At 38.6% G+C, this 10,953-nt stretch overlaps 1 protein-coding gene across 3 annotated transcripts in view; it reads left to right on the plus strand.

Moving 5' to 3' along the window:
• The window catches only part of ACSL1 (acyl-CoA synthetase long chain family member 1), a 59,078-nt gene extending 48,481 nt beyond the window's left edge, over positions 1-10,597 (plus strand). For all 3 annotated transcript variants that reach the window (XM_075197004.1, XM_075196987.1, XM_075196996.1), the window contains exons 12-21: positions 1,332-1,466; positions 1,575-1,709; positions 2,135-2,230; positions 3,046-3,118; positions 5,042-5,130; positions 5,215-5,331; positions 6,007-6,150; positions 6,225-6,326; positions 8,379-8,450; positions 9,371-10,597. In XM_075197004.1, coding sequence (XP_075053105.1) covers positions 1,332-1,466; positions 1,575-1,709; positions 2,135-2,230; positions 3,046-3,118; positions 5,042-5,130; positions 5,215-5,331; positions 6,007-6,150; positions 6,225-6,326; positions 8,379-8,450; positions 9,371-9,511 — 1,104 coding nt within the window. In that variant the 3' untranslated portion in view covers positions 9,512-10,597. The remainder of the gene's footprint in view (positions 1-1,331; positions 1,467-1,574; positions 1,710-2,134; positions 2,231-3,045; positions 3,119-5,041; positions 5,131-5,214; positions 5,332-6,006; positions 6,151-6,224; positions 6,327-8,378; positions 8,451-9,370) is intronic.
• The last annotated feature ends 356 nt before the right edge of the window (positions 10,598-10,953 follow it).

The raw sequence follows: 10,953 nt of genomic DNA on the forward strand, positions 1-10,953 counted from the left end.
GCTATATAATGTGAGTAATTCAATTAGTTGGACTGATCCTGTGTGTATGGAGTGGTGTTAGGAACTCCTTGTTATAACACTTTCCTCAGTTACTGTATCCCCAACTGGTCCCCTTTCTAAGATTGCCCTTTGTAAGGGAATCTGGCTCATTTGGCGAAACGGAATTGCACACTTTTTAAAATGTGTATTAAATGTAATTTTTAGTGTTTAAATCAAATGCTGTCTTGCAGGTATCTTTTATTTCAATTAGGCAATCTATCACTCCGGAGTGCATTTTAATACCTTTTGTAAAATAGGGAGAAAATTAATACAATTGAAGAAAACAAATAAACCAAACTTTTTATAATGCAAAGTTTAATGTTTTCACCTAAGCACTCTATAGCGAATACAGCAAAATCTGGACTGGGGTTCAGTAATAGCATAAAATATATACCGGTTTATTTCCAGGAAGGACTGTAAAACTTGATCAGTAGAGACCTAACCTGATCATACACTCTCCCCCCCCCCCCCCCCCCTCCCCACCCCACCCCCACCAGATTACATTTCTCTTCTGACCACAATCAAGATGCAATTTTGCAATATTTCTTTTGTAAAATATGTACTCATTGAGTAAGCAATGATGTGCAAGTTTATAATTACACTTAATACTTGTATTTGTAATGTTGGCAAGAACAGGGGATGTTCTGCATGAAGCTGGGTGGTGGTCATTTTACATATTAATACAGTCAGCAGTTATTACTGTGTGAGATATGTCCCTGCTCTGTATTTCCTCTTACTCTTCATTGCAAGAGTGAGTGGCTTCCTGTAATGTGAGCTATAATGTACACGGAAAACACTCTGCAGGTTATTGGGATGTAGTTTCACATTGCAACATGCTTTCTAAAGTAGAAGTTCCTGTAATGTGATTTGTGTAAGTTATGAGTACCACCCTAGAACATCTAAAGCATGCTGCTTCAAGCTATGGAACAAGGCCATGCTCCCTTATATCTCAACCCCTTCCGGAAGAGCATCACATCAGATATATATGTATGCTGCACATTCTGGACCTGTGCGAGCTCTTTTAACTGCACCCCCCTTCCCCCTCGCAGGTGCTACAGTACCTTATTTGCAGTCCTAATCCAGATCATACACATCACACTGTTTAGGGGGCTGTTATGCTATACTACCCCCCTCCCCTTCCTGGGTGCTTGAAGGTGTGGTGTTTTTTTTTTTTGGAGGGGGGGGGGGGTTGTTTTGTCTTGGGTTTTTTTTTTTGGGCACCTTTAAAGAGGATTGTAGCTGTAATGTGTCTTTGTTAATTTACAAATCAACATTTAAATGTCCTTTTTCAGTGTGTAGTACTTTGCCACGGAGCAGGAATAGGATTCTTCCAGGGAGACATTCGGTTGCTAATGGATGATTTGAAAGTTCTCCAGCCAACTATTTTCCCAGTTGTTCCTCGACTGTTGAATAGGATGTTTGATCGAGTAAGAGACTTCATTTTTGAACGCTTACAAAGGTAAATCTAAAATGCGGTAATCAGAAATTTTGTTTTAATTTTTGTTTGTGGTGGTTTTTTTATTTCTCCCCTCCAGGTCTTTGGACAAGCAAACACAACCTTGAAACGATGGCTGCTGGAATTTGCTTCCAAAAGAAAGGAGGCCGAGCTCCGCAGCGGAATTCTGCGAAAGGATAGTATTTGGGACAAACTCATATTCCAAAAACTCCAGGTAGGGACTTCACTCCAGAAAGTAAGGTTAGAGGAGGACGTCTGTCTTCTAGGTCATGTCTTGGCTTGAGCACAGGGAGGGAATGATATGAGACTTTAGTTTTGTGCTCCACCTCATCAGGTTGCTACAAGTAGTTCAGTATCTACTGCAGGGTGAGGCCCATGTTTTCCAAGGTGCTTGATTAAAAAAAAACATTGATAAACTGTAAGCCTTCTCATGCTGTAATGATGTGGTAGGGTGCACAGTGTTTAGCTAATCATATATCCAAAGTGAGCATTTTTTTTTCCCAGCTGGCAGTTACTTATTGTGTTGGGTGAGGTGAGATTACAGATGTATCGACACAGGATAGGTGCCCCTCTCTATGATGTAGCATAATCCTATGTATGTATCCATTGGAATTGCTTTAATTTCTTTTGCACTTGTAGGACAGTCTTGGGGGAAAGGTACGACTAATGATAACTGGATCTGCACCAGTTGCTCCTACTGTGTTGACGTTCTTACGGGCAGCTCTTGGCTGTCAGGTGGGTACATCTTGGGTAAAATGTAGAAATGAGTGAAAGTTTCAAAATTTTTTTTTTTTTTTTTTAGTTGTATTTTTTGCATTTGGCTACATAAACTTGGCCTTGGGTGTTCCCTGTCCCCAACCACAGTGCAAAGCAGAATAAATTCAGTTACCATCCCAGCTTCATGAACTACAAATTCTGCAAAATTGGAAATCAAAGATTACATGGTCTGTTCTCTGCACCCCTGCATGAAATATCTCTAACTTTCCTCTACTACAGTGTTACTATGACAGTTGTAAACTGCCTTTGTCCAGGATACCTTTGGTACTTTACAAGCTGGTCTGTATACAACATGAAGGACGGTCTCTTTGCCGGCACCCCGTGGTTAATAAAAAATTATAAAACACATGGGACCAGAAAAGAAAAGTACCTGGCAATCCGGTTTTGTGATAACTTTCCGAGGTTGCACCTATTGTGTAAAAAAAAAAAAAATGTAGATCCTTATATATATTATAATGCTTTTTGCATTTTAAAATTGCTTTATTTATATGGTGCAAACCACCTGTGGATACCACTAGAGCACATGGAAAGCACAAAGATCAAGCATCCATATGTGATACTTTCCATGCAATATCTGATCTTTTAAGCACATTGAATGGGTCAGCTGGCTCCCAACTGTTTGTTTGTGGGATTATGATCTATAGAACTGCAATCTTCATGTGAGCAACTGGCATTGTACCTACTTTTATTAGTTACAGGCAGTACCCCCTCACGTTTTATTTATATTTACACATTTAGATTTTAAATGTGTGTTTTTGTTTTTTTTTAACTAGTTCTATGAAGGATATGGGCAGACTGAATGCACTGCTGGATGTTCCCTGAGTATTCCTGGAGACTGGACAGCAGGTTGGCACCATAGAGTGTGTGTGTGTTTCTCTTTCCCTGTTATGTCTGTAGTTTCCTTGTTATGAGAAAGGTAATGATTGACCAGTCAGGGACAGGGCTGCCATCAAAAACTGTGGGGCCCAGTACTAATTAATCTGGCGCCCCCCCTTGGTCCAGTGCTAATTAATCTGGCAGGGCCCCCCCTCCCCATACATGTGCACCCCTCCATCTTTGCCATACATGCACCCCCCCATCCCTCATCACAGTACATTTTCCCCCACTCCCTTATCACAGTAAATGTTCCCCTCCCCCTCCACGGTTAAGGTCCCTTTTCTCCCTCTTCCCCCCCCCCCCCCCCCCCCCATCCATCCCCCTCAAACAAAATTAAAAAAGCTCACTAACTTACCTTCTCCTCTATGATGCAGCAGCTCTGCCTCCTGGTCACTGATACACTAGGAGTGTGGCGCACGGTGATGACGTCACCACGCTCCCAGCCTATCCGAGTCTGGGAGGCAGAGCTGCTGCATCGCGAAGAAGGTAAGTAGAAAAAAAAAAAAGGGGGAGGCACGGTCGGTGACTGCGGGGCCCGGACAGTCCAGGGAGTCTGGACAGACGGAGAGGTCTGTCCGGGCCCCTCACAGCAGTACTGGCCGTACCCCCCTGATGGCGGCCCTGGTCAGTGATGTCACACAATCTTTCTTTTCATTTCATACTGACCTTTTAAATCTATTTGGCACCACCTACAGACTTACAAAAGATAAGGGTTGCGCTGCTGAGTGAGCACAGAATACGGTCATTAATAACATAGGTGTTCTCTTAGGATATAGAGAGGCACTGGACAATAATATACAAAAATATTTATAGTAATTCAACATCAAAAATTTGACATATAATAAAAAAACATTACATAATAAAAAATCGATAATGTGAAATCCGTATATCACGTGTACAGCACAAATGTATATAATCCAATACTGAAATTAGATAGAAACAACCGCGGCTGTGTATTAAAATCAATTAGACCCTAGAATGCGCAACCAGAAAATGAGTGTGGCCATCACTCATTATTTCTGTCATGAATATGAGAGCACATCCAAATTGAGACATTAACTGTAGGAACTCAACTCATCAGAAACGAAAATTATAGATACTGATATCCAGAGATATAGACTCCTCCTTCAATTGGTAATGATTAAGCAAGGTAAGTCACGCAGTCACCTGAATCGCAAGAATCACCTACAGACTTAGTTTGTCCACACAGACCAATGGCGCTAAGGAAACTGATTTGGGCAACTAGTTTTCCCAGGGCTTTGCATATTGACTGTGTAACACATAGAGTACTTGTGATCTGCTGTGATTGAATTAAAACATTTCATCCTTTCAGAGATGCTACAGCATGAGGTCAATCCGTGATAAACTCCCTAAACACATTCTGCACAAGTGAGACACAGGCTTAGGTTGGAGCTTTTGTTCTATACATCAGTAATTAGCTCCCTTTTATTTATTGCTACAAAGACTTTATGCTACTACAGTATAGATGTGTATTTTTCAAAGGTTAAATTTTGTGTATTACACAGTTGTCCTTGAAGAACTTGTTTTTGTGTCAGATTCTCTCTAGGTAAAGAGAGCTCACACTGCTCCCTCTGGTCATCAGATGCTACTGCAGCCAGCCTACATATTTCACTAAATTATTTATGTAAATGGTAAAGATTGGGGAAATAGAACCTCTATAATGAAACCCCCCTCCCCCAACCACCTGCTCCCCTCCTTCAAAAGACACTATTCATATTGGGAATTCAAGCTCCATAAAAAATACAGTCAATAGTTCCAGTTGATCTGTGTGTGTGTGGATTACACTCTGTAAAAGTCATTGAGGGACAATAATCCCTGTAGAATTCTATCGGTTACAACCAATGCATGCCAGTGACTGAATGTTTATCTCAGGTCATGTTGGAGCTCCCATGCCCTGCAATTATGTGAAGCTGGTGGATGTGGAAGACATGAATTATTTTGCAGCAAAAGGAGAGGGTGAGGTGAGTACAATAAATCTATTTGTACTGTCAGTCATCGCATTACCAGGATTTCATTGTTTTTAAAATGAATGTTTTTCATAACAGGTTTGTGTCAAAGGGTCAAATGTTTTCCAAGGATACTTGAAGGACGAGGAGAAAACTGCAGAAGCTTTAGACAAGGATGGCTGGTTACACACTGGGGATGTTGGGAAATGGTTGCCGGTAAGTAAAATCCAGGCCAACAGGTTTTCATATCTGGGATCTGCCAGACATCTTGGGTGGTGTAACTGTTAACAATTTGTTTTTTGTTTTTTTTTATAATTTTATCTTTCTAGTTTTTTTGGAATAAAGTCTAACGCTGTTAAGTAACAGTTCTTCAAAATATGTGCTAACCATTTACTATCGTCATTTCACACTGAATAGCAAAAAGGTGTTCTAACTACACAGTGACGTTGCCAAGATCCTCTCACGGTTGTGAAATGAGCTCATAGCAAAATACTATTACCGATACCGTTATTACGGTATATTTAACCCGGCTTTCTGCGCTACCTTATGAACTGTATTTAAGCGCACTTTTACCGTAATAACTGTAATACTGCACATGCCACATTACTTTTTACAGTAACATGCCCAATTTAATTCCCCCCCATGTTTATTATATCAGTGTTCTACTGTGCACAGTATACCACAGCATTCATTCTCTTGTACTTTGTTTTTGATATACTTGATCTCATCATAATGAATATTAACAGCCAATTAATAACAACAAAGAATAAATTATACATGTAGTTAAAATGATTAATTGAATCTACAGGTATTACATAAGTTTGGATGTAGGCTCTTGGCTAATTCAAGTTGAGTATGCACCTATGTAATGAGCTGTTTTCTCTTTTCCAGAATGGTACTTTAAAGATTATAGACCGGAAAAAACATATATTTAAATTAGCCCAGGGTGAATATATTGCACCGGAGAAAATTGAAAATGTATATATAAGAAGTGAAGCGGTGGTACAGGTGTTTGTTCACGGAGAAAGCTTACAGGTAATGGGAACTGCAAGCCTCTAATATGTGATCATACCAACTACTATGTTTAATATCGCTTGCCTTGTTCTCAGGCGTTCCCCGTGGGAGTTGTAATCCCAGATCCGGACAATGTACTTCATTGGGCAAAAAAGAGGAAATTTGAAGGTACCTATGAGGAGCTGTGCAAGAATAAGGTAGGTGTTTGCTTGTGTTTTGAAGGGTTATTTTCCCCTTCAAGGTGCCTGTAGAATGTCTTGTACTTGAAGCTAGTAGTAAAATGCATCTGTGTGGGAGATGGCTATGTCTGCCACTGTATTAAAAAAATAGTCTCCCTCTCTCCTCAGTGGTCATGTGACTAGCTGCCATGTTAATCACATGATGCTTGGCAAACTGTAAAACAATTAATGGATCAAAACTAAACTTAATTTGTTGTCCTACACACATATACTATCTGACTGGTGTCTGCATTGTTGCCCAATCCACTTCAAGAATTCATCCCCAAGGAAAAAAACCCGCACAGGCCATATACTAAGAAAATCACTCAACCACATGTAGTATTTTATAAAATTAAATAATTTACTTTAAAACTTTAAACACAATATTACAGGTATAAATCACTTTGTAACGGACAAGTGGACGCTTGTGTGCCTTACAAATTAATTTATATACCTGTAATATTGTTTCCATTATATAATGGGTGCTATTATTGAATAAATATAATCTAAATCGGTGCAGTACTAATCAATATTTTTTTTTTCTTTTTCTTTCTAAAAGATAACATCTTGCATGCAAAAAACAAACAAACAAAAAACTAAGATATAATCCATTTAAAAATAAATACTGACTTATATTTCCCCTGCTGCAGTGATGTCTGCAACAAGAAACTAATAACTTTTAGCACCTATGGATAGATCTTTCAACTGTACCTGAAGTACTGCCTCCTGCAGGATTAACTCTAAATTGCACAGTTTCAGGGAATTTATAATAAACCAGTGGTCTGTTATAAAGATCTATAAGAAGTGCTGCATTATATCTATTACCTGTGTATGTATGTGTGTGACTGTATACATCTCCACATTTTAAACAGTGAATGTTGGGCTCTGGTTTGAGCACATGCAATCATCTCTTTAAAATGATAGATACAATTTGAAAGTGTGATGTGTGGCTTTTAAAGTAAAGGAAAATATCTAGGAAAAAACCTTTTGGTTTCATGCTGATCAGTATACTCTAAGGAGTATTCAATGGTGTGCGATGTGCTGCTGAACACTGCTGCGCAGTTCAACTAGTACCCCCAACACTGCAGATTTTACCTCTGGTGCGGGGAAAAATCTGCAGTGTTGCTTCATAGCAGAATGCAATGCGATCGTTCCCGGAGGCACTCCAGACAGTTGAATTACCACCTATATGTTCTACCGGGTGGTGCCTGACACGCCACTGAGCAACACTAGATACACCCATGGGTGGAGCTAGACACAATTGGCCAAAGCATTACACTCCCCCTCGGTGGCGTGTAGCAGAATGGTTTTCTTTTGTTTGTCTCCCTGAAATTATTTTTTAAATGTTGGCAAGTATGGTGTTACTCTGCCTTTTTAGGAATGAGTTTGTTGAAAGGAGCTAGGCAGATCTACACCACATTATTAAAATGGCTCACAACTGTGCATTATACCTCCCAACTGTCTGTATTTTGGTGGGACATCCTGAAAATGGGTGGAGATTTACACAAATATGCCCATTTGTGGGCAGATCGGGGGTGGATTTAATGCCCCATTTTTGGGGTGCTACATGTTGGTGATATCCTATAAAAAAAAAAAATCATAGTAATTTAATGCTGTAATGTAAGCATCATAAACTGTGTGCATCCAGTATATTGTGCTGTAAATGCTGTTTAATATAGTGATTGTGGAAGTGTGCCTTCAACTGCATGAATTCTTTATCATTTACATTGATGTATCACTGGCAGTATTGTTACACCTCCATTCTATTAATTCCAGGGTGTTTGTCTGCTGTTTTCCATCAGATAAATTTTCCCTGAAATCTGCCAAATGACACTTGATTTTAAATATGTATTACTTTTATACTTTAAAATATTTCAATCCACAATAATTTGATGGCTAAGAAATCAAACTTTGCATTTTTGGAGCCCTACAAGTTCCTAAGGGAAACTTGCACTTCCAGAACACTAAAATCTTTGCTTTTGTGATTTGAAATTTAAGGACTCTTTAAATTTCACTTTGACCCATTAACAGGACTTTAAAAATGCAGTTCTGGAAGACTTACTCAGACTTGGAAAGGAATCTGGTTTGAAAACATTTGAGCAAGTGAGTAAATTCTGTTTCTTTTCTGATCCTTTAATTGCTCGATTGATAAGTGTTTGTGCTTTATTTTTCCTCTCGATTTTGAAAGTTAATTTGACTAAACATAATCTTTCCTATTTAAGAACTCTAGGTTTCCAGTTGGCAATAATACAGAACCCTTCCTTTTTTTTTTTTTCTTTTTTTTTTTTTATTTTATTTAGGCAATTGTGTTTTTTGTACTACATTTCCTGAGAAATTTGCCAGTTTTATGAACTTCCTTAACGCTTTCCTTATCTGCTCAGAAAGCTGTTTTTTAGATGGTATTTAGGATTGGTTTGGGAAGAACTGTTTTATTTGAAATAAACTGAAGCCAAAAGTACATTGGTAATACTTTAGGAGAGGGCAAACTGTATGGTCTTATTCAGAAGCTGCTCAACAAATGCTGCCATATTCCTATGACTGTCCTTACAGCAATTTTAATTTAGTTATTCATTTTATGGACTATACTCTCCACCTTAATATAACCTGTATTTCACCAGTTACCAGAAGCTTGGAATCGAATGTGGTCACAGATCAGCTTATCTTTGTTACAAACTGTCCAGTCTATAGTAGAGCTCTATTGAAGAGGGCTGCGACAATGGGACTTTTACTATGTAGGCTACGATGAGACCTGATGTTGCGGCTTCCATAAAGTGGAGGCTCCTTATTTACTGCATGGGTGGTTGGCAGGTTATAAACAGAATTGTCCTTTTCAGCACAGTCTCTTTAAAATAAAGTGATGGTGCAGCATAATCTTCATTTACCGATTTTTATTTTTTCCTGAAATAGCTGATTGGCAGGTCCCCAGTGAGCACATGTCTGTTTGAAGCATTTTTTATTTTTCTGAGTTTAGTTCCACTTTAAAGCCCCCGTTTGGACTCTGTTCTCACTGTTTTCTCTTACAGGTAAAAGACATTGCTTTGCATCCAGAAATGTTTTCAGTCCAGAATGGCCTGCTGACTCCCACGCTGAAAGCCAAGAGGCCGGAGCTGCGAATGTTTTTCCAGACACAGATTGATGAACTTTATGCTAATAACAAAGTATAATATACTCTCCCTCAATGTCATCTGTTCTCTATACACAACAGCAAGCAGACGTGACTGGTCATAGGAATACTGTGGAAGATCTCTCTACAATGCCTTATTGGTCACCTGTGTTGTCATCTTTTGTACTGTGACCTAAAAATCTTCAAACTGGGCCTTACAAATCACTCTAGCTGTGCTTCACGTTTTGTCATTTGGACATCATATGAATGTTTCATGTGTCTTCTTTTTCAAATTGTGCATTTTTTTTTTTATTTTTTTTTTTTTCCTTCTCCAGTCTAGTTTTATGTACAAAACAATTATATTAGGTTCTTACACTTTTCTTCCAAAACACCAAGTTCTTGATTGCCAGGTTAGATCACTCTTCTGATTACTTGTAAATTGATAAAGCTCCTTCCTAGGTTTTAATACCACATCTGGTGGGAGATTCACATTAAATTATTAGTACGTTTTATTTTACCACTTTTTTTTTTCTTTCAAAATGTACATGATAAATGATTATGTACTGGCTATAAAAATAGCACTTAAACGTATTTTATCTAATTCAATGAGGGGAGAATCTTTCCATGTTGTCAAACAGCTGCTAGAGGACGAAGACATTTTTTTCTTTTTTTTATTGTTCCGCTAGTCCAGTGAAAACTTTAAAGTGCAATTATAGGTGATGTGTCTGGCAGTGACATAGTTTTACTCATAAGGGAATGTTTAAACAGTTGTTGGGATTTTTTTGGGTGGGGGGGGGAGGCGATATTGTCAGTACCACAAATTTTAAGGCTGTCTTGAGGTGTCCTTGTACACTTTGTTTTCTAGATTTGCAAGGCACAAGGGACTTGTATAAAAAGCCAAGCACAATAATGGTTTGCACTATGTAAAGACCTGTGATTTATGCTGATGCACTGTATGCTAGGGTAAGATCATTTTATAAAGTCATTGCACAGACTGAATTTTTATCTAAATAATGTGACTTGTTAAAATTGAATTTAAATGTTTGCTTGACGGTATTGATCTTGTACAAACCAAAATCTCTCCATCTTGATTCGCTTTGCACCCCTTTCCAAAAATGAAGGAAACCAAAATAAAGAATTGTATGAAGTGGTGCTCTCTTTCTTGTTATACACACAACTGCAAGTCTTTGTTAGCTGAGTGCTCCCAAAACGGGAAAATAATTAAAAGCTACAATGTCAACTTTTGCACAAAAAGTCTGATCTCCAAAATTAATATCCTAGAGCAGTGTTTCCCAAGCCCAGTTATTGGGCAGCACTAACAGTGCATGTTTTCCAGATCTCCTTGGTTGGAGCACAGGTATATTCCTTACTGACTCATTTAAAATGATCCATAGGTGGCTCTGTTAGGGTTCCCGGAGGGCAGTATGTGGGAAACTATGTCCTAGATTAGAACTATCATACCCTGATGGGAATTTATACATCTGGGTGCTGATTGCAGTAATT

The sequence above is a fragment of the Mixophyes fleayi genome, chromosome 1, assembly GCF_038048845.1.
Source record: "Mixophyes fleayi isolate aMixFle1 chromosome 1, aMixFle1.hap1, whole genome shotgun sequence".
Taxonomy (NCBI): domain Eukaryota; kingdom Metazoa; phylum Chordata; class Amphibia; order Anura; family Limnodynastidae; genus Mixophyes; species Mixophyes fleayi.